We start from the raw sequence: 24,050 nt of genomic DNA, 5'->3' as shown, positions 1-24,050 counted from the left end.
TGCAGCTGTGGAGGTGATGAAAAGAACTCAAGCACTGGTGTAGAAAAGTTTGAAATTGCTTTCAGAGGAAGATGGGTCAGTCCCATTGAGATGGTGCTGAAAAGAGCTCAGATGTTCTTGTGCTTGTACTTACACCAAAACCATTGTCAGCAAATGAACTACAGCATCTGCCACTGAGAACAGGTCCAGGGCAGGACAGTGGAGACAAGAGATGAAATGAGCCTTCTTATTATTTTGTGTGAATGCTAAAGGCATTTCATAGCTCAGGTGTAAAATGCCACTTGGTTTCCGGAGCTCTTTGGCAGGTTGTTTCCTGTAGACAGTGCTCTTACAAGCACTTGTAATGGTGTCATTTTGGAAACATGTCCTACTCATTTTTCTTATTTATTTTTAAGTTCATTACCCACCTGCAGTTTTCTATTAGGACACTAGCAAAAAATGGAATCAGGTAAACCAGGGCAACAGTGATTCCTTACACAAATAGATGTTTGTATGACTATAGCCTTATAGTTTCCTTTTGGCCTAAAAAACAGACTAGTGAGATTATTCATTACAGTATTAACTGGGTAGAATCAAAAAGAGGTTAAAATAATTGCTCTTCTCTTCTACATTCAGTATTCAAAAGGTTCAGTTATCTGTATGCACTCAGAAGGCACTTCTCAGAAATTCAAATGCATTTCATCAGTGGTTTTTGGTGGGAAGGGAAAGGCTGAATGGATCAAAACATCACAGTTACTTTTCGTTCACTGCCTATAAGCAGATATATTGTAGAGTGTTTTTTTTTTTAAAGATTTATTTAGTAGGCTGTTTCATAGCTTATGCCAGAACTAGTATTTCCATTCTACCTTTTAAATGAGCAACTTCAGAGCTTTTGTTAGCTTTGTTGAAACAATTTTTCTCTTTTCACCATTTTCAAGAACTTTCTGTCAATTTCTATCCAATCAAAGCCTTTGAATGAAGATGCAGATAGCAACTGGCTATGTCATTAAAAAAATGTAATTCACTCTTTTGCTGTTAAGAAAGGCAGGAGCATTAGAGAGAATTATGTTCATCCAGTGAAAATTGGAAGTAAATTCATTTCCAGTTGGAGGCCAGTCACTAGTGGCGTCCCCCAGGGCTCGGTGCTGGGGCCGGTCCTCTTTAATATCTTCATCGATGATCTGGACGAGGGCATCGAGTGCACCCTCAGTAAGTTCGCAGATGACACCAAGTTAGGTGCGTGTGTCGATCTGCTTGAGGGTAGGAAAGCTCTGCAGGAGGATCTGGATAGGCTGGACCGATGGGCTGAGGTCAACTGCATGAAGTTTAACAAGGCCAAGTGCCGGGTCCTGCACCTGGGGCGCAATAACCCCAAGCAGAGCTACAGGCTGGGAGAGGAATGGTTGGAAAGCTGCCAGGCAGAGAAGGACCTGGGAGTGATGGTGGACAGTCGGCTGAATATGAGCCAGCAGTGTGCTCAGGTGGCCAAGAAGGCCAACGGCATCCTGGCTTGTATTAGGAACAGCGTGACCAGCAGGGCTAGGGAGGTGATCGTCCCCCTGTACTCAGCTCTGGTGAGGCCGCACCTCGAGTACTGTGTTCAGTTTTGGGCCCCTCGCTACAAGAAGGACATCGAGGTGCTTGAGCGGGTGCAGAGAAGGGCGACGAAGCTGGTGAGGGGCCTGGAGAACAAGTCCTACGAGGAGCGGCTGAGGGAGCTGGGCTTGTTCAGCCTGGAGAAGAGGAGGCTCAGGGGTGACCTTATCGCTCTTTTTAGGTACCTCAAGGGAGGCTGTAGCGAGGTGGGGGTTGGCCTGTTCTCCCACGTGCCTGGTGACAGGACGAGGGGGAATGGGCTTAAGTTGAGCCAGGGGAGTTTTAGGTTAGATGTTAGGAAGAACTTCTTTACAGAAAGGGTTGTGAGGCATTGGAACAGGCTGCCCAGGGAAGTGGTGGAGTCACCATCCCTGGAAGTCTTCAAAAGAAGCTTAGATGTAGAGCTTAGGGATATGGTTTAGTGGAGGGCTGTTAGCGTTAGGTTGGAGGTTGGACTCGATGACCTTGAGGTCTCTTCCAACCTAGAAAATTCTGTGATTCTGTGATTCTTCAGTAAGAGCAAAAGCAGTAGAAAAGATGATCTCTTCTAGTAAGGAATCAATTAGTCAGACCAGCAAGGCCTTCATGGTAGAATTCTTCAAAAGAACACTATAAAAGCATAACAGTTATTATATTCATATACATTTTTCTTCAGATAAGAAGGAAATGCTAGGGACTCTGGTCTTAATTTTACATTTATTGAAGAAACTATATATTTTTTTGTCTTCAGTGGACTGGTGGACACATTTCTAACTGGACAGAAATGACATAAGAACCTCAGTACAGCCAGTAACATTCAAGCTTCTGAAGTCTGTACCATTTTCCAAATGTGACTCATGTTCCTGTGAAATGTCTGAAGATTTTGCACATTAATTTACTTAGGTAGTCTCAAAGTTTCCTTTTTCATGTTTCACGTTTTGAGATTGTTTTGTTCAGCCTGGGACCATAATTAAAATAAATGAAGGAAACATACATGTAACCACAGATGTAGCTGTACAATGCATTAGTAAGTCTTTGCACATTTCTTGAGTATTTCACCAAGTTACCTCTTAAAAGCAAAGAATTTTCTTGAAGTTCACACTAGGAACCATGAGAACAAAATCAAGTCCAGTCTGGATCATTATACTATGTATTTTACAACAGGATTTTTTTGAATACATAGGTCTAGATTTTAACAGATTTTTTTTTTTTTTTTTTTTTTTTTTTTTTTTTTTAACAAAACCAGAGATACCACGATACCACTTGGAAAATTCCATGGTTGTTGTGAATCTGAGTCATGTTTTTTTGGTTAGGGATAAAACAAATTTAGAATGATATGGCTCATACTTTAGAAATTTTGTTTTTGCTTTCAACAGATGGACCATATGGAAAAATGTGAACTTGCTACTGAGGCAGAAATATGAAGAGCAAGTACCATATTTCAAGCATTCTGTTTCCACAAGCATGTTCGGAGGGAAGATTTATTTTCTCAGAACAATGAAGGCAATGTGTACTGGATAGATACTTATTTTAATTAACACTGGAATACTGGAATTAAATGTAGACATCTGTATTTTTAATGAAACGAGAACTGTATTTTGTCTTTTCAGTTTCCCAGCACACCCACTTTCAAGTACTCACACTTTTATTTCTTATGTTGCTATATTGCATCTTGTTTTGCTACGTAACACAGTTTCACTTCTGGCAAGTATTAGAGGGCATAGCAAAATGCCTGCAAAGTATCAGTGCCCCTGACTGTCCACAAGATAAGAATCCTATTCCACTGCTTTACAGTAAATGAGATTCACCCTCTCTGATTTTACAGCTATGATGCTTTTTCCAAATATGTCTAGGGCCACCCAGAGAGAGGTACATCTGCCAAATTTGGGAATTGCCTTTTCTTTCAACTCCAGACACAGAATTAAGAGTTATTTCTTGTCTACAAGGGAGAAAATAAATCTCCATTCCATTGAAATGTATCTGAGAAAATTAATTAAAAAAATTAACCAACATATAACATCAAAGAACACTGTCAGATCTCTGCCTGTATACATATACATGTACATATATATGTATATAAAACAACAACTTCCCAAACAAATGAAAATTGGGTAGCTCTGAAACTGTCAAGACAGTGCTAATTGTTAACAAATCTGGGAGATGCCAAACACTGCTGCCATGTGCTTTTATTTATTTATTTATTTATTTATTTATTTTTGGATAAGAAGTTAAAACAGGGAGGTAGGCCCTGGTACGTGCCCAGGAGTGTCATATCAGAATGCTCATCGTGTACTGCTGTTGTATAATGATCACGTAAATTTAACACAACTTTCTCTCTCTCCCATCCAGCCCACCAGAGCCAGCACTTTTTCCATATTCAATTTAGCTAAAAACAAATTGAAAATCAATTAAATATTCATCACTTTCTGCAATGATGCAATCTGTGAACAACCAAAGCAAAACAAAGCTCATAAAGTGCAGGTAACATCAATCTACAAAACAAAAGAAAACTCAAAAAGCAGAACATTGTAGATTTTTTTTTTTAACAGTGCCACACAGTCTGTGACTTTCTTGCCTAATGAAAGTATCGTAGACCTTCTGCTCTCTCACACGTCACACATTACAAGTACTGTTATTTGATTTTTAGCCAGAGAAGACTGAAAACTTATTACAGCAGACAACGGTTTCTGCTGAGCAGTCTCTTATCTGCATGAAAAAAAAACACAACATCCTCACAAAAGTTCCTCCTTTCCACTCAGTCCTGCTAGATCCCAAGAATGTTTCCCAAGGCATTAAGTGCCAAGTCTCCTCTGAAGTGAGAGAAGCAATAGCTTACTAAGACTGATTTAACTCCAGAAGTAAATACTTCATGATGTGATACCAGGCAGGAGGTGTACTCTGATGCTGTAGTTCTTAACGGCTGCTCTCCAAAATAAAGGATTATTGCAACAGCCTGCTACAGTGCAGGCCAGGACTTGAGAAAAGTGCACAAGCACAACACTTAAAACTAAACTCATGTTCATATGTTTTCCTGAATCAAAGATTCTCAGATGAAATAGCAACCTCTACCAATTGCCTTTACATTCATCGCTTTTTATGCATTTAGCACCACAGCAAAAATCCAGCTGAGAATCCATTCTGATCAGAGAGTGTTTAGTTACTACAGCATACAATAAAAATAACCACATTTTGTCATGTAGAAAGGTCACTTATCCAAGGGAGTTACCAACACATTTTTGTTTGTTTGTTTGTTTGTTTGTTTGTTTTTCCCCATTTGTAGTGTACTTTCTTTACAGCACCTGTTTCATTATGTCTAACATAAGGCTTAAATTGTGTTACTTCATGCCATATAAACATCAGTGAGGCTTGCTGTGCCTTTAACCTCATGGAAAGATTTCTTGGTTAGTCTCTGATATGCCTCATATCCATATACTTAAGAAAGAAGAAATATCTAACACCACAAGTATAGCAGAAGAAAATTTTCAGGTGCTTCTTTAAAGAAAAAGTATTTATGGAACCAGGTCTCTCCACCAAAATAAGCAAAGAGGATTTCTTACCTGCACAGGTATCTTGGGGGGTTTGGGAGGTCTTTAACCATGTAACACTCTCCCCCATTTACACAGAAGGCTTTCTGCTTTACGTCACATTTCGTGAGATGACTCGTCCCAGTTGTAGATGTAGAAGTAGCTGAGAAAAGACAAAATGAAAATACAGATCAGAATGGCTTAAGCTTTTTTTCCTGTCTGGTAAGTGTACTTGTATGTGAGGGAAGATGTAAGGCCAGGGAGTATTTGGCATATATAGCGAGTTCTCTATCTGCTGCCACCACAGTTATGAATTGTTTGATACCATGTTTTGTTGGCTGATACACAAAGTGGAGTTCAAAAGCCACTCCTAGCCTAGGAGGAAGGCAGTATTTCTCTAGCTCCAGTCCATCATGCAACCTGAAATTTCTGCAACACTCAGGTATGTGTAATTGAATCAGGCTGTGTGACTTATATGCAGGTACTTATATCGTGTTAATCATTCAAGTGATTTGGGGGTGTGAGATTCATTACAGGCTGTTGAACTCTGAGTGCATTGTTGATATAGCTCATTGTTGCTTACATTAATAAAGTGAGGCCCTGGATGAGGTTCCTTCCTGATATTACCTTGAAGTAGGTGTTTTCCATTGGAGGTTAACCTGTGGCCCAATATAGAATTGAAACAAACCCTTGAGACTGAACCACTCGGTCCAACCCTTGCATTTTACTAGAGGAGAGGATGACTGGCTGAATGCCTCATGGCTACTCCTCCACTTACAGATGGTCTGACACAGAGCTGTTGCTGCTCTGCCTTGACCCTGTACAAGGCAGGGAGAGTGCAAGAGGCTGGAAGCATTGTCCCTTCTTATGCATAAATGATTGCCACCATTGCATCCACAGGAGACCTTGAACTGGAGGCCAGCCTAGCTACTCCTGCAGATGGGCTTATCTGTGTGAAGTTACAACATTCTGTTAGATATTGCTAGGTGTCTAGCTTGCCATTAAATGGAAGTACCTACAGTGTTTCTTACCTTGCTATATTTAGGGAACACCTAGGGTTGGCAGGAGCAGAGTTTGGTAAAAAAAAAAATTAAGGAGGCTGACAGGGTAAGATGAGAATAAAAATAGCCCTAGGATTTGCTGCTGCAGTGCCTGTCAAGGAGAGGAACGTGTCTTGGGCCAAAGGGAGCAGTACTGTCTGAGAGGGAGTGCTCAAAAATTCACTCTGTCTGCATTGCAGCCATTGCTGGTAACCCCTGTTGTGAGGTGAGCTACCAGCTAATGGCAGCAGGGATGATAGGGAGATGCTCAGCTCCTCACCCTGCTCTGTGGCTGCAAAACTGCCTCCGTGAGCCAGGTTACACCTAAGACAGGCATGCACCTGCTAGGCTGCAGACACAAATTGCAGCCGCTGGTGCAGCAACCCCATAGTTTGGATACATTTTTCTGTAAACATTTTTCCCTGAATACTGCCAAAACAGGATAGGCATGATTCAAGCCTGGAAACTAGTCAGTCTCCATCTCAGGAACCATGACAATGTCGTGCTGTGTGACCTCTGGCAAGTCACAAGCAAAGTTAGATTCACTTTGTTTGACTTTGTCTAAAACTAAATCATTTAGTTGTAAGACTCTCTACAGCCCAAGAAAGCTGCCCACCTTATCCTCCCAGTGGGTGGGATAAATCCCTCCTGACTGTGTCTGTCTGTCCACATTAACTGCAAGGCAACCTTATGCCCTTGAGAATGTTCCCTAATTTTTTATGTGGTCCAAGGACCATTTTCTATATGGTCCTTTTTTTAGCTACGTCCAGACCTGTAGAAGTGAGAAATTTTCTTACAGAGCTAAACAAATCCCAGTATTTTTCTTTCTCTTTCTCTCTTTTTTATTTATTTATTTATTTATTTATTTATTTATTTATTTATTTATTTATTTATTTATTTATTTTTTCCCCCTGTTTATTCTGAAAGATAACTTCTACCCTGAGGTGGAACAACTGTTTCATCTACTGACCGATTCTACTGGAGTTGACTAGAAAGCTGCAAATGCTTACACAAAAGTTGCCTGATAGTCAAAGCCTTTTCTAACATGAAAAGCACTCAAGGGGCGTTTGTACTAGGTAATGTATGACTTTCTAATATTTGCTGCACACACTGAATCCAAAGAAAACGTGCTTTTAGCAGATCAGCTGTTAACAAATACCACTTACGCATTTTGAGATCTTTTTTTTTTCTTTCCTTTTTTTTTTTTTTTTTCTGCGAATAAGGATGAAGTAGTCCCTCTCACATTCAGTTTTCATGTGTTTCTTATCATTTTCCAAGTAAAACTGAATTTTTAGAACTTGACACTGGGGAGAATGGGCCATCTTGGTTTTCATCAGTTTTTGAATGTTTTTTTAGTCATCTTGTTTCAATGATATATGAGATATTTCTGGTATATTTAAGTTCTCCCCTATTGTTCCATCAAAATCCTTTCTGCCTGTACAGTTAATGTCTCTCAAACCCCTTCCCTGCTTTGCTAACCATCACCAGCATGGCAACTTCTTTTTCTTTCTTTCATGATGCCTTGTTGGCATGGGGTGCTCTCCAATAGGCTGAAAGTGCTCTGAAAAGTGCTCTTGTGAAGTTTTCTGAAACTCAAACTCTCCCTGCTTCTCACTGTTGCATGCACCCATCGTATCATGTCCCATCAGATCCTGATCTTGACTGGGGCCTCTGGGTGCTAATGAAACACAAACATAGAGTACTAATTCCTCGAAATAACAAATTCCTTTCTCATGGCTCCTCAAAGCATGATGTATAACCTCTCAGATCAGGATAAATTTATGCCTTGTCTAGAGACAGGAAAAGGGGTCATGTTTTAAAAGTAGTCTGACACTTTTTCAGCTCGCCTGGGTTGAAACAGGACTTTGCACCCAATGTTGACAAAAGGCTGGCCAACAGATTGTCATCAGCTCAGCGGTGAAGGGTCGTCTATGCCTGATGTCTGTGGGTTGGCCACCATCCTTGACACGAATCTTAGGACAGGAGCTTTACCTTCTGCCTTTCCCTCTACACTGACTTGAAAGGAACCTTGATTATAAGCTCAGAGGAGGTGCCTGACATGACAGGATAAGGCATAACATGACCTCAGATATGACAAAACCTGAGTGAGTGAATCCCATCTGTACAGTAAGACACATGAAGCATTTGTGAGTTGTAACAGGTAAACTCACTTTTAAGCTTATCCCTACTTATAGGCTATCCACAACTGTGTCCTTTTACCTCATTAAAAGACTTTGTTCTGCAGGAGAGGCAAGCACTCTGAGGATGTCCTTGAGCTCAGAAAGCTAATGCATTAATTTGTGAGTGAAAAAAAAAAAAGCAAAAAAAAAAAGCAATATTGTCTGTGGTGTTTCTGCCAAAAAAACCATACTGCTACCCTGCTGGCTAATGGAATGCTTTAAATTGAATTATGAAGGTAGATATAGTAGCAAGTGGGCTCATAGCTATCTATAATTGTTTTCATCATCTTGCTTACTGCTTTTTCTTTAAGCAGCAGTTCAATCAAAAGCAGATCACAGTGGAGTTTCAAAGTAACAGTTATTTCCCAGCTGATGTAAGTGAGCTTTGGATAGCAGCAATTGCTCTGAACTGATTAGTAGAGATGGGAATAATCTGCAGTTTTCAGAGAAATCCCATGATATAAGGGCTTTACACGTATTTGTGAGGGGTGCCTCTACCCTTCATTTTTGGCATCATATGTTCAAAACCATTGTATAAATCTCGCACAATAATTTTCTCTGCATTACTGATTCACTGGCACTGGAGTCCCAGTCTGACTGAGCTTTGTAACTGCATGGGGTGAAGGGAAGAAAAAAGTCTCCAGGGAGTTAATTCTAGTATTAGTTTTTCTTTGCAAAGGATGCACAGTTTTTATGGCATAAAGCCAGTATTCAGTGTATGCACTGTAAGTCTATTTCACAAATTAAATACAAGAAACACTAACTGTGGTTTTGGGTTTCACTTAAAGCCACATAACGGAAGAAATGTGGTGTTTGAGAGCAGGTGTTCATCCGAGCCCATTCCACACAGCCCATAACTACCCCTAAAACACTGCATTTCCATAGTTCTCTAGCAGAGAGGGACTTGGAGGATGTATAGTGGGAATGACCAGCAGGGGTGAGGTAAAACACAGCTGTAGACCACATATCTGAGTGTTGTTCTTTATCCACCTAGCCAAAAGTCATACCTCTTTTCTCTTCTGTAATATTTCCTTCAGCTACCCAAGCACAAGCTAGCCAAGCTGGTATGTCCTACAGTCCAACATGGAACCCCTTGCTTACTGAAAGGCTAAATTACATGCTAAAATGAAATTTGAAAATGTCATGCATAAGATAATGTCTGAAAATGCTACACACTACCTTTTATTATTATTATTATTTATTTTATTTTTCTGCATGCAGAAATGCCGTACTCAAAAAGCAACTGCAGGCAGTCTGAATAAAGTCCCCACTAACGCAAATATTCACTTGGCAGTGAAGAACAATGAGGTATGTTCCCCTCTAGGGGAACTGCCCAAAGCCTTTAAGAAAAAGAGAAATAGATACAGCATTTTTCAAAAACTACTATCTGAAACTGGAATTACTGCTGTACAACTACCTAAGGACTGTTTCACATCAGGCAGACACCACTTCACATATTTCTGAGCTTACCTGGGGGATCTCTGACCTGTTTTTGTCCCGGAAGAGAGAAATGCATTCTCGTTCTCCCTCTTGCTTTCAAAGACCCCTTCTGAAGTACAGTGGTTATGGCAGTTGGACTCCCAGACTTGGGCTCTGGAAGGAGTCCTAAGGTATCTCTGAGTACAGACTGAGAAGGAACAAATTTGCAACCTAAATGGAACTGTATCTGTGCCTCCTTGAATTGAGTTTCTGCAAAGCTGGTGTAAAATCAGTGGACACACTCAAAGTCCTGCAAGGTGACAGCAGAGATGCTTATGACCAAAGGAAGACAAAGTTCAGTAGCAGCTGCATGACAAAGGACAGTTTGCCATTGTCACTGGAAGGGCACTTATGAGACATAAATGTGCCACTTCATTGGACTGTAGACAGAGATCTTTCCAGCCTCCTTTTGTGAACAAAAAGAGAAGATTACTGGGGAGGACCAAAACAAACACTTCTGCTTATCCCTGCTTTCTGAAACTAAGGTTTGGACAAAGCTTGCTGTAGCTCTTACCAATGGAAGAGGAAGGGACCTGCATGGGATGTGGAAGGGACAGAGAGAAGAAGGGTAACAGATCACTTACAAAGGAGAGCATGCAAGCTAGCTTCAGGGTGACAAAGTGTGTGCTCCCAAAAGAAACACATCTTTACTAATCCACATTCCCTCACTTGAACCTCATTCTTTCCATTAAAAGCTCAGTGCAATTCCCTCTTGACTTCCTGATGGGCAGTTTAAAGATGTCCAGCCCTGACCTGCAGTGTAGATTGATTTCCTGTGTAACCTTGTCTGTCACACTTAATCCCTCTATGTCTCAGTTAAACCATCTACGTTTTCTTCCCACTGAGTAGGGAGGACTCTTTACTTATTCCAACATCACTGATGAGCCTGACTTGCAAAGTGTGGAGAGGTACTTGCATCTGCAGAAAAGCTCTGCATTTCTGTAGGGCTCTGAATGAGGAAACCTGCTGGTTCCAGCATAACTGTGGGTAGCAGAAATTAGATGGGTGCCTTCAAAGAGAATAGAAGCCAAAAACTGAGACCAATGTAACAACAGCTTCTATCTGAACAGAGAATTTCCATTTTACCAGACATGTAGAAGGATGTGTTTCATGTCCTTTCTCTGTTTCCAGAGCTGGACCTGCATCCATGTACCTCTGAACATAACAACGGCTTAAAAAAACACCACTACCACCAACAAAAGTAACTCAGGCAAAAACTCCCAGATCTCTATAGGAGGCTTTTCTGGTCCATTTCATAAGACTGCTCAGAATTTTTCACATTGCTTTGGTGATGTAATACAGTACTCTGGCTTCACAAATATCAGACACTAAAACAGATTCCTAGGACCTTCACATGAGATCATTTAAGGAGCCTGCTGTTTTGCCAGGAGCTGGAATTGAGCGCTTACAAGTTAGGGGAATTACTCTCTGGCCTTCAGACAATGCTTTCTTACTCTAGCCCTATCTCTATGAAGATCAGGGCCAGCAAGAAGGAAACAGGAAATCACTGGGTCTGCAAGATAGAAACTTCAGGAAAGACTGAGAGCACATAAACTCTTGCTGAACCACAGCAGTGTGTCCCTCTTCCTTCTATGAGTCCTGACACAGGCTCAGCAGTGGCTTCCCCTCATGAATCCAGGCTTAGCAAAGCAAAGAAAAAAGAGGAAAAAAAAAAAAAAAGAAAAAACAGAAAAACAAAAGGCAGACACTTAGACACTTAGTTCACTGCACCAGATCGCTTCCTCCCCGATAGTCCAACAGACTGACCCAGTTGGCAGGCGTGCGACAGCAAGACCTGCACAGCATCTGGCTCACCACAGAGGGTCGAGAGGTGACACATGTTAAAGACAGCCTGGCCATGAAAAAAGATGTGTTTGCTTCATTTAATTTTGAGATGGGACAGAAGATGGACGGGGACACACACAGCTCACAAGCTGTCAGTGAGGGAATGCAATTACTGCTCTGACTAAAAGTATCAGGTGAGATATGAGTTCATCACTCCTAGCAACTGCTTGCACACAGTACTTCGTTTTTTGGTAAAAAGGGGGGAATGTGGGTTGTGGAAGAGAATGAGGGTGCACAGAGAGACCCGCTTGAAACTGGGCTTTCAGACAAAGCACACTTTTCCCCTGCCATGAAGAATGTCAGCTTTCACCTTTGGGTGATGTGATAAGTGTCTGCAAGAGGTCTGGGAGAGCCTTCAGAAAACATTCCCCACCTAGGGAGGGGGGATGTGAGTGGCAAGACAGGAGGCAGTGACAGGCTAAAGGGTCCTGAGAGGAAAAATTTGTGTGTAGCAGGGAGGGGCAGCTGAAATTGAAGGAAAGAGGACGCATGAAACGTGCGTAGAAGGAACAAGGAAAAACAGGCCTAAAAACAGGAACGCTGAACTGACAGCCAGATAGGGAAGGGTCTTTACTATCAGGGGACTCCCAAACAACCTTGAAAATGCCAGGAATTGGTGGGAGGGTCTGAAGACTTGAAGACCCTGATTAAAGCAGACTGCAGATAAGGAGCCGAATTCAAATGTTACAGTAGGGAACTGTATCCAATATGGAGGAGGCCTTTGCTGCACCAGAGAGCATCCCACCATGAGGAAAAGCCTGAGCGGCCAACAAACTGCAGCAAAGTAGGCCTGGCTTGTGTTGCCTCAGAGGCTTCATCCTGCTCTTCTCCATGCTTTCTGTGCAGCAAGATTAGGTAAGTAACTCATTGGGGTGGAAATTCAGGACAACTTCCTCAGGCATGCAGTGGCTGTGCTGCAGACTAACACCCTGTGTGCATGGGGTACAAGGAAAACAAATGCAAATACACTCATGTATTATTTTATATTCCATGGAAAATGCTTATTTCCTTGCATCACCCATGACAGCAGTAAGCCCTAGAAAATCAAATGATCCCATGAAAATGTCATGAGTTTGGAGCAGCATTTCCCCTGTTTTACGAGGATGCAGCGTCCATCTGTGAGGGGCCAGGTAAGGGGGCAACCTGAGCTGGTAGGGAAAATGGTTGACACCTCTCCTTCCAAAATAAACAGATTATTTCATACAGGGTGAGGGATAGACATCAAAGATACGGAGATACTGACTTAAGGCAGAGGCTGGTAGGAAAATTAACTGGACTTGAACTGGTAAACCAGAGAATTTGGGCTCTTTTCTCAAGTCTCAAATGCCCTGATTCTGCAAGGCAGAATGGTGACCATAACATGAACATCATTATTTCTACTTTGACCAAACAAATGTACTCAATGTTTTTAACTCAAGAAGATTAATAAATAAATAAATAAATGAAGAACCATAACAGAAACAAAAGGACAAAGACTATAAAGATTATTAAGACAGAATACTGGCCTTCAAAGAACTGTCCAGAGAAAAGTTCTTATATTATCCTATATTCTGCCAGCTGCCCAAACCTAAGTGCAGATTTGGGAGTAAACTCCTTGAGGCAGCAAGTACAGCTGTGCATAGAGTACTGTTCCTGCCTTGGGATGCAAAATATAGATTTTTTGCCTTCTCCAGTCCATGTCTGACACTTTATGTGAGGGTCAATCATGGGGTTCACCAATTCTGTAAGCCACATTCAATCACTAAAATAAAAAAGAAGAAAATCTAACCCTCCTCAGTTAGTCCCAGCTCAAGTAGTGGGGCTGTCTTCCTGCACCTCATAGTTGTTGTGGCAGGGGATTGTATTACAGGTTCCAACTGTCACCATCAAATTTGCCTTGATGGGTACAGAGTGATACAGACATATCTATTTCTTTATCACATTGAGCATTGATATACTTCCATCCCATTACAACAAGGTGAGTCAAAGTCTGTTCTTGTTCCTCTTTTCACTGAAGGATTTTTCTTATTAATTCCAAGTATAGCAATTACACATCTGCAGATAAGTACATGATCTCTTCACTTCTTTGGTGCTATCTGCTCACAGAGATTCAGGGACTGTAAAGTCTGTTCAGCAGCTTATGAAAAGAATCACTCAATCTTTCAAGCACAAATGATATTTCATACAGAGTCAACTTGATAATCCTATATTGTCAGGAACCCTTCTTCAGGAGAGCATTTCAGCAAGAACACACTTAAAACTGAACACATAAGCTCACCCAAATTCAAGAAAGTACTCAAGTACCTGCTTAATTTAAAGTCACATTGTCTTCCATGCTTTTTCTTGATGTCTTTAAAAAGTTTTACTGATGAAGAGTGGATTTTAGCACAGTGCCTTAAGTGTTCAGCCTTTTAGAAAGCAAAACTTGCCCACTAAAACACACCAGGTTAAACAGGTTTGCAAAAGGGATCCGTGTCTGCAACCTTTGTCTATTTCTGAATATCCCGTACAACATCCCTGGGCAGGCTTTAATCTGTGTTCTGCTGTGTACTTTGCAGTGAAAAACACTTACCAGTTTATTAATTCCAGAATGAAACATGCTTCAATTGATTTTGAAGCCATTACGGGTATGTCCTCAACCCAGAACCCAGTCCCAAGGCAGGCCCTGAGGCAGTAACAGCTCGTCCCCAGGTGCTGAGGAACAGCAGAGCACAGATTATTATAGAAATATGCCTTCTTTTTGAGTCAAAGATATGGCAAACACACAACTTCTCTCAGAAAACACAAAACGTTTCTTATAGATTGACAAGTGTCTCTTAGATATTTGCAGTTAGAAAGCGTTACTAGAAAGGGCCTCCAATGGGACAGGCAGGTATGGGAGATAAATATAGAACAAGAATGCTTAGTGAAGACAGCTTCCTTCCTAATGCACTGAAGCTCAAATTTATTTGTCAGATCACTTTGATATTTGTATTCCAGCAGAGATTTCCAAGGCCTCAAAATTTTTAAAGGTGCTTTATAATACAACACAAGTTCTGAGATACAACCAGCACAAAAGTTGTCTTGTTCTCTAGCTGTTCAGACTTACTCCCTTCTACTAGATGAGTCAGCCTCCTGAGCTCTATTACTCACTGAGGCCAAGGAGAAAAGTCTTCTGTGGGTGGGTGCACAGGGAAATTACCACTCTGCTACCCACCAACACGGTCAAGGGATATGCCTTTTCTCAAAAACGCATTTTCCTGCTTGGAATTGAATTTCTCTCTCCAGATTGGAGTGGTGGAGAACAACATTACCAGGTGCTTTGCTTGCAGTGAGAGCCATTGGATTCTGTAAATGGGGTCCTTTTACAGCAAACTGTCAAAACACTAGAGATTCCTTTCAAAGAAAGTGGTATCTGCAATAAAGAAGAGTTTTCTCATTTCCTTCCCTGATTTCCAGCCTGGAATTATGGAACTGTCAAACCAGCCTGAAAGAAGCCTGTTTTTGTTGTTGTTGTTGTTTGTTGTTGTTGTTGGTTTTGTTGTTGTTATTTCTTTGTTTACTTGTTTTTATGACTTGTGGGCTGTAGCCCTGCTGGCACTGACCCCACCAGGCTCCAAGGGATGGTGCAATGTGTTAGGATCAGCAGCATTGGCAGGCACTAGCTTAGTGTGCCTCCGGTAAAACCTGCCTGTAATTACTGCCACCTCTGCCCAGGATCTCCTGAACTGCTGTGGAGTCAGACTGGCTCACATGGGGAACAGTGGACTGGAAGGTAGTGCCTGGGCGGGGTCTCTATATCCATACATAGCTTTAAGCACAGCTCAGTTGCCTTCAGCAACAGTGCCTTTCTGTTTTGAAGGGGATTAACCTGGATAGTTAAAACAAACAAACAAACAAACAAAAACAACAAAAAACACCTATTAACAGTTGTCTCATTTAAAGGCTTCACTAAGGCTGGTACCTGAGCAACTGTTGTGCCACGTGGCACAATTCCACCCATCACAGCAGGTGTGTTTGTTAGTGTATTCTCATGAGTCTCCCCATCTGCAAGAGGTGTGAGGCACTTCACCTTGGGCTCACTGGCCCAGCTCCACAGCAAAACCACAGGTTACTGTTAAGGCAATGAGATGCTGTCCTTAATTAATATCTGTTATCAACTTGGTTTTGTAAAAATGAACAGTAGTATATTTATTGCAATGGAAAGGGCTGCCTTCCATCTGTCAACAGCACTGGTTTATCTGTCTCTTTATTTTATTTACCTGCTAACCTTATTTTATTCATCTTCTATTTCTTCACTGAAGCTGTATTTTAATGTGCTGATATGCTGACTGTCATTTAATTGGTACCTGTTCTCAAAAAATGTCAGAGGACTATGCAATAAACATGTGACTATGTCAGACAGTTTTGAAATGTTTATGAAAATGTTGTTGTTTTTTTCTTCACTTTAAAAGAAGTACATTAAAACAAGCATAATGTTATTTTCCTAGCCACTAAAAAGTCTAGTAAGAAAAAATACAACCATGTAGAAAAATAAAATGTGTTCATGTTGAGACTAAATGGCACATTTCCTCCAGAAGTTAATTTCTACAGTCTGGTTATAAATCTGTCAAAAATCAGATTTATAATGAAGTGCTAACGGATTCCAAGCAATTGCTGTGCTAATGGAGTCACTGTCATACTCGTGTATTTGTGCAGACACAGACCTGCAGAAGGGATGGATCTGCGAGAATGAGAAAGGGTTCAACTCCCTGAGTGGGAGTCTCCCTCTCTGCAAGAGGCAATGTCAGAGTGAAGGAGAACTTGCAGTTCAGATGAACATCATACTTTCAGCAGAAAGCCAAGGTCTTTGTTTAAGAGTGGAGATGTGGCAACAGTCCACATACAGCCACTTGAAGAAAACTGGTAACCAAAAAAACTCCACCTTTTTTATACATGGTGGCTCTCTATTTTAAATGTAAACAATTTTTGCTAATCAGTGCTGTTCTTGCTCCTTACTCTACAACTTAGAAGGGGCTCTTCACTGATATTAATTGTTTCTATAAAGAGATCCCAGGTACTGTTGTGTGCCAATGTCAAGGAGAACACCAGTCAGAAATAGAGAGACCTCACAGGGTATGTAAAGGGCAAGAACAGAGTTATATGGAGATGGCAATACCAGAAAACATTAAAGATACCAGAAAACATTGGAAATACCAGAAAACATTAGGGAACTCTGCATGGTGATAGCCAAGATTTTTTGTAGGATGCTTCACAAAAGAGAATTTTCCAAGTAAAATGAGGGTGCTTGTTTAACAGAGAACACCTTCAAGCAGGGGAGGTTTATGTGAAGTGACCATTTGGAAAAGCGACTTATGGACAGTGCATCCAACTGCTGACTGACATCTGGTGGTAACTGACATCTACAGGGAGAATGGGAGGGAAGAGGAGATAGGCATGCAATGAGATGAGAAGCCACTGGAGGGATTGAAAAAGAAAGCATGGTTTAGTGCATGTGGTATCCTACTACTGACCTGAGCAATCCCTTTGCTCCAAAGAATTGAGTCCATTTGTATCAAAATTAAACCACATTTTAATTACTAAATCTTTTAGAGAGTTTGCTTTTCCATCTTCTGTTAGTATACACACTGAACTGTTACAGTCGCTTGACTGCTGCATCTGTCCTATGGTGCCATGACGCATACCTTCAAGCAAAAATCTGTGCTAATGAAATGTTTGAGTCTCAAATCTGTTGTTGCCTCCTGCAGGTGTCTGAGGAAGCTGCCATCCACCACCCCACACAAGAGACCCCGGGGACTGCCCCCATCATCCTGCTGTGCTGACAGCATTATGCTCTCTGTTTCAGCCAATAATTTAACAAAGTCCAAAGGACAGCCCAAAGGCTGGAAGAGGATTGTACACCCTAGACGAGTGAAGGTAGGAGTTGTTTCCATCTAGCAAAATGTGCTTCGTGTGCCATGATTATTGGATGGATGTTTCAATCTCTTTCCATATTTGTTCTAATGTGAGGAAAAAAGACAAATTCCTAAAGGGCTCCAGGACAAGACAGCAGTTTGGCACAGATCAGTGAAAGGGAAAGCTATCAAGTGCTCAGAACGAACATTTTAAGCAAACATTTGACAGTAGCATTGGGAGCTCTCATGAAGTTACAGAAGATGCAGGCTTAGCATTTATTTATTAAAAAATATTGTCCTGCAGCATGAGCCAAAGCAAGAAGATTTGTGGTCTGAGATATTCAAGAACCCTGAATCAAGCCTTCAAAATCCTGAGATAAGTTTAAAAAGAGAACAGCAGAATATAAAATATTCTTCTCATATATATTCTCTCAGTGTTTTTATAGGTTCGTTACTTTCCAGAATTTGAGTCTATCTAATATTGCAACCCAAGAAGTTAGGCTTTCCCTTTTTTCCTTTCATGCGAAATCTGAAATGTAGCTTGAAGAAAGAAACTGAATACTGCAGGGATTATGCTAACATTGCGTGCTGGTAGCACTGCAACAGCATTTTACTGGAGTCTGAGAAACAGTGCGATCTGCTGCAAAGCTGCCTTTAAGTACCATTTTCAAAGGATCCTTGGCTGCTGTACCCAGGGTGAACTGCAAGGAGAAAATTACCCACCTGGGAGATGGTGAGGATTTCACAAATGACCAATTTTTTGAGTGCTAGGAATACTGAGACCAGGTTGAGCCTTTCTGCAGGCCACATCATGTGATTTTCTCTGGGGCTGAGGGGTGTCTGGGGGAAAGGGGCACCAGCCTTACATATGGTGGCCTCATGGCTGTGCCCCTGAAGTGCTTACATCCCTCTGCCTCCACGGCCAGTGCTGTGAGCACGAGACCTCATCCTGCAGCTGTGGAGACTTTTGGGGACATCACTGCTAATGCCCTTCTTGCCCTCTACCCTCCCCTGCAGCCCTTCTGGACAAATCTGCACCACTGCAGACTTGGTAAGTTTGATATCAAAGAGACCCTGGTGGATGTAAAGTAGCAACAGCAATTCTAGCCTAAACCTGCCCTTTGTTAGTTCCCTTTCACAGGATGCATTTCCTCACTGGAAAGCATTTCAAGGTCAATGCAGACAAGACAGCATTTGAGTATCTCAGGGCAAAACAGAATGATTTTTGCTTTCTTCAAGGTATTCTGTTACATCCAAACAAAGCTGACTTTGTATCTTTTTCAACTTTCCTGTTGAATCAGAAACCTGTGTCAGCTTATTTAACCTTGGTCAGCAAGACACAAAACCTGAAAGACAAATACAGCTGTGGCAGTCACATTTGGTTTACGGAGGACACTAATTATCTTCCTCCATTTACCCAAAGCATCTTGCTTCATTCCACAAAAACCTTTCTTTCAGTTACCTGCAGTGGCAATGCCATGGCAGCAATGACTCAAAGAGAAATTCACCAATGAAATGTGCAAGGAGTTTGACTTAAAACTGATGACATGAAAATCTTGTGTTGGTGGTATGCCAATGGTGAGCTCAGTTACTGTGTCTGTACAATCTTTTACTCTCCCAGCACTGCAGTGACTGACCCCTGAGTGCCATTAATTTCCATGGCCTTTATGAAACTCACCGAGTGGGATGAAATTGCATTTTACTGTGCAAGGAGTCTGCTTTGAGAGAAAAGGGCAAACAGGCCAGGAGGATTTATCTGCCACAGTCACTTATGACTTGATTGAAATGAGAAACTGATCCCACTGAGAGACAGAGAGAGAGTGGGTCCTTCTCCTCTCTGACATTTTTGCATGATTTATCTGCTTTTATTTACAAGCAGCAATGAAGAGTGGTCCTTTGAGCACAGTTTTCTATTAATGCTTGTAAAGCTAAGAGCAGCTATTTGAATTAAACAGTTTGAGACACCACCCAAACAAAAATAAATGAATTTCAGCATCTAGACAAAAATCTTAATTTTAAGCTAGGGAAGGAAACAAAGACTATTTAATCAGACTAGCTTAAAATGAAAAATATTCTAAATCAGTGTATGATAGCTCTGATTAAAGAATTGCCAAATGGCAAAATGACTTTGTGGATAACAAAATCAAACTAAGTGTAATGTGAAATATATTCACTTAACTTCTTGCAGTATGCCTTTTTCTCTTGTTTTGGCCTGTTAGTTTTGTGCGGTCTTTCAGAAATTTGCTGTGGAAGAAGACTTTCCCTTCATTACTCATGCTGATCAGAATAAATTTGGATATCAAAAAGATATCCATTAATAGATAATGTTAGAAAGAATAAAATGAAAAAATCTTTCATGCATTTTGCAAAGCTAGAAACAAGTTCAAAGAGCCTGATGACCACATTAAATAATTTTATGCTTCCAAAAGCATTAAGAACTTTTTTCATTACTTAGGTTTTATTTCCCAACAATAACTAATCAAAACTACAGAAAAAAACTTCAAGAAGTCAGTAGACAGCAGTTAAGAAGAATATATACTATTTTAGAAGGAATTGAAAGTAACCAAAATGGAAGAAAAGGAGGATCAACATTTAGAGTATATTTTTGTAATTTATTTGGAAAAGAATAGGAATTCTAACAGTCATAGTGAAAACAACCATTTATTATTTTGCTATAAATTATCATGAAATATGATACATGAAAAATAGTAAAAAATAATTAAAAAAAAGTTTTGAACTGAATAATTTTTGAAATATTTGATAAGTATGTTTTCAAAAATATATTCAATATATGTGAAATTTTTAAAGTATATTTTCAAAAAATACAGCTCTTGTCTGGTGTGTGTCCCATGCATGTCTACCAGAGTGCTGCAGTATATGCTGTCTGTGACATGAAGTCCCCATACAAGAGAGGAAAATTACCCACATCTGAAGAGTAATAGTTATTTTTCAATAATTTGTACCAAAAATCATTTGTTTTTTAGCCGTTGCATGCTCAGTAGCTGGGATAGCCTGGAAGTGATTCTTCTGAAAACAAGAGATATAAGAATGGTGCTAAATAGACTGCTGGTTTTGGTTGGACCAACTCAAGACCTCCCAAGATCTCTTGAGTTGTCCTGCTTTTCAGACAGGCTGGGCTAATCCATGAGAGCTGCCTTGAACTAGGGACTCTAGTCCCTAGAACTGGAGTACACCCCCAAACCAGGAATGTATTTCTAAAATCTGAGTTTAAATGCCACAGCATGAGCTCTTAGTGCAATTACTCTGGGTCTGTCTTCTTGTAACTGAGATCAGTGTTTGGCCCCAAGTCAATAGCAGACACATTTTATAAATGAGTGAGAACAGGATGCCATTCATTACCTCCCATCTTTCACACATATTCTGTGTGATCTGGTGGAGTATGTCACACTGGAGAAATAAATGGAAGAGGTTATTGCTTTGAGATAAAATGGGAAAAAACAAGTTTCAGGGATTTCATCTTTGGCTTTATTTTAGCCTGCAATGTGCCAACTAGACTGTTTCCAGAGGCTGAGGAAGAATTACAGCTGCCTAAGATGATACTTCTCCTGACTCCTGCAGAGCTGAAGTCCAAACCTGTCTCTCACTGTTGTAGCACTGGACCTGTAGAGCACAGTGTTTATCCCTTTCTGTTTTCAGAGGTTTTCCACCCTCCCCAAAACAGCTTATTTCAGACTGTGCCAAACCACCAGCCCATCTGTCTGTCTGAGTCTTCCCTTCTTGACGTATTTCTTCCCTCTCATTCTCCCCACACCACTCCTGCTTCTCTACTTTTGATGCCATTTTGGTTTCTTCCCCCAGCTCCATCCACATGTCCCTTTACATCACTGTCCCTGTCAGATGTAAGGGCAGCAGGGATGATTTGGAGCTCCAGCAGCACCACACCTAGATGAATGCAGCCCTGCCCTCCCATGGGCCAGTGATGTGTGTGGCAGCACAGCTGGAGGAGGTGCAAATGCATAAAACTTTCCTTTGACCAACCTGAACAGGGCTGTTCTCCCACCTTATCTCTGGGTACGTGTTTGCCTGGAGGGCAGGACAATTCTGCAATCCAGCCGAGTAACTGAGGCTCAGGGTATTTATTCATTCATTCATTCATTCATTCATTCATTCATTCATTTATTTATTTATTTATTTATTTATTTATTTTAGCATGGGAGTAGGCTTGACACAGTAACCAGAGCTATCAGTAATTGCATCCCCTGCATTTTCTGGTGTGCCTGGCTCCTCTCCTAGGCTGACTACTCTCTGGAGACAGGTCTGGTTATGTCTTGATGCAGAACATGCCCTTGGTATTAAATAAAGGGTCACAAAGGGAAGCCTCAGCTCAGCTACCTAGTCTGACAGAAAGTCTTCTAAAGTGTTTTTGAAGCAAGTTACCCATTTTGCTGGGACTTAGCAGCCTTATTTATTATATAGAACTCATTGCTTTGCCCTTGAACTTGGAGATTCAGCTTATTTCTGGGTTTCTTTTCCTTAGCCCTTGCCTAAGCTTTTCTGGATTTCCAGTAGACAGTCAATTAAGAGCAAGTGATGGGCATGTTATGAGAGGAAACTACCAAGCAGGGCAGGGCAAGAAAAGTGCGACAGGTATCTGAACTAATTCCAGCCAATGAAGTAAGGAATGTGAAATAAGAAAGCCATTTTTAAAAGTTTGTTAAATAATAAAGGTAATTAACAAAAATTGAAACAAAACAAAACAAAAAACACCATGGCCCAGGCAAGCTGCTTAAAACACCACCTTGATGCAGCACCCATGGATACTATTTCCAAGGTACCTATATGTTCAGAAGGAGATTGTGGGCACTGCCAGCATCACTTGAGTGTCTTGAAAAGCCCTGCCTAGAGTCATACCTTGCTGAGCAGCTCTGGAGGAGCTCAGGTCTCCTGGTGCTGCTGCTTTCAGTTACAAGCTGCAGTCAGCAGTGCTGCAGCAGCATCCTGTTGAATTTCTTTTCTCTCTCTATATATACATATTTTAGGAGATCACATCCTTTCTTTCACATTTTTTTTTCCCAATATAAGTAGAAGTAATACTTAGAGCAAACACATGGATTCAGACCATGATTGTCTCAGAGAAGATATGCATTAAAACACTGAAGAGAAAAGAATCAAGTGAAATTTTGGAGTTGGTGGCATGCTTTCTGTGAATGGTCTGTTGCAGGAGGCGGAGAGTCTATGGTAAGTTAAATAATTGAAGAGATTATTTGCTCATGGAATTAAGTATGAAAGAAACTTATTCATGTAACCAAGAAAAAGTAAGTAGAAGATACATCTCTGACCATTTACAGCATGTCCGTAATTCTGTTTTTTTACTTCCTAAGGAGCATGTCCAGCCATTAATCTTACAACCAATATGTAAACCAGACTGCAGTGCTCTAAAGCATTTATTTTTCTGAAGGGTCAGCAAACTCCAAAAAGGAAAAGACATATACAGGGAAGACAAATGTGTGTATGGATCCCAACACTTACAGATCTTTAGATCCTTTGTATATGACTGCTATTTTTGTCCCTTGGAGCACTTAAACTAAAGTGCTTGGTCTATTGCCTACTAAATATAAAGTCTGCAAAACTTTTATTAAAATGAAAGATCGCACTTCCAGGTGGATATTTAACCATGTGAAATCACACATCACATGCAATTCCCAATTCCCTGCTCATGAGTCTGGATCAATCCCACTATTCCTTAGAATCAGTACACTAACACAAGGAAAAAAAAAAAAAAAAAAAAAAAGTTTGGCATGATTTCAAAGCTAATGTGAATCTTCCAGAATTCAGCATTGTCCTTAACTCTGTCTGTGTCTAAATATTTATCATTAAACCATGATCTCATACACTACATTTTTCATAGGTGCTGAGTATGAGTAGCTTTCAGTGAAACCAAATGGACTGGCAGGTGCTTATAACTTTTGTTTAATTAACCTGCTACATTTTTTTCAGACTTTTGTTCAAGCAACATCTCTTGGTGTAGCAGGGGGAAGCAGCAGTTTTCAGTGGAAGATCTGTGATTTATGAGATGGGGAAATCTGATGGCAAGTTTCCAAAGGTTTGGAGGCCCTTGGCACCAAGCACTAGGGCTGACAGATTTTGTGTATCTGAGCAGATCAATGAACTTGGACAACTGCGCATTTGGGTATCCAACTGGACTAACTAAAACTGCCCTCATCTTTGTGTAAATGAGGCTGCTTTAAAAGTTATACTAAGAAGTAATTTAACAACTCTTCTTTTTAATTTCTTCTTTTCTTCTGATTTTCATGCAGCTTCAGCTCACTGTGTTGATGCTACAGGTGCATGAATGTAAAGAGACAAGAGACTCTCTGAAATGTTACAAAAAAAATAGAGGCACTTTTTCTAAGGTTCCCATGAGGATGCAGAGGCTTTATGCTGTGATTGCTGTCAGGATTTCTTCTTCCAACTTGTTAACAGGCCCACAGAAAGCCCTCCTTATGACTACACACACCTAATTCAGATTAGATCAAATCTGGCCTTGATCTCCTCTACTGCAGAAAACACTGGGTCACATGCTGCCTTTGAAGGTGCTGGAGTCTGAAGGGAAGG

At 40.8% G+C, this 24,050-nt stretch overlaps 1 protein-coding gene across 11 annotated transcripts in view; it reads right to left on the bottom strand.

Annotated features, from left to right (window-relative positions):
* Positions 1-24,050, bottom strand: part of NRG1 (neuregulin 1) — a 470,147-nt gene that overhangs the window by 27,659 nt on the left and 418,438 nt on the right. For all 11 annotated transcript variants that reach the window (XM_084503262.1, XM_084503261.1, XM_084503267.1 and 8 more), the window contains one exon: positions 5,112-5,241. In XM_084503262.1, the coding sequence (XP_084359388.1) occupies positions 5,112-5,241 (130 nt within the window). The remainder of the gene's footprint in view (positions 1-5,111; positions 5,242-24,050) is intronic.

The sequence above is a fragment of the Aythya ferina genome (genome assembly GCF_964211825.1).
Source record: "Aythya ferina genome assembly, chromosome: Z".
Classification (NCBI taxonomy): domain Eukaryota; kingdom Metazoa; phylum Chordata; class Aves; order Anseriformes; family Anatidae; genus Aythya; species Aythya ferina.
The sequence above is the reverse complement of the archived record's forward strand: the minus strand, read 5'-3'. Positions and strand labels throughout refer to the sequence as shown.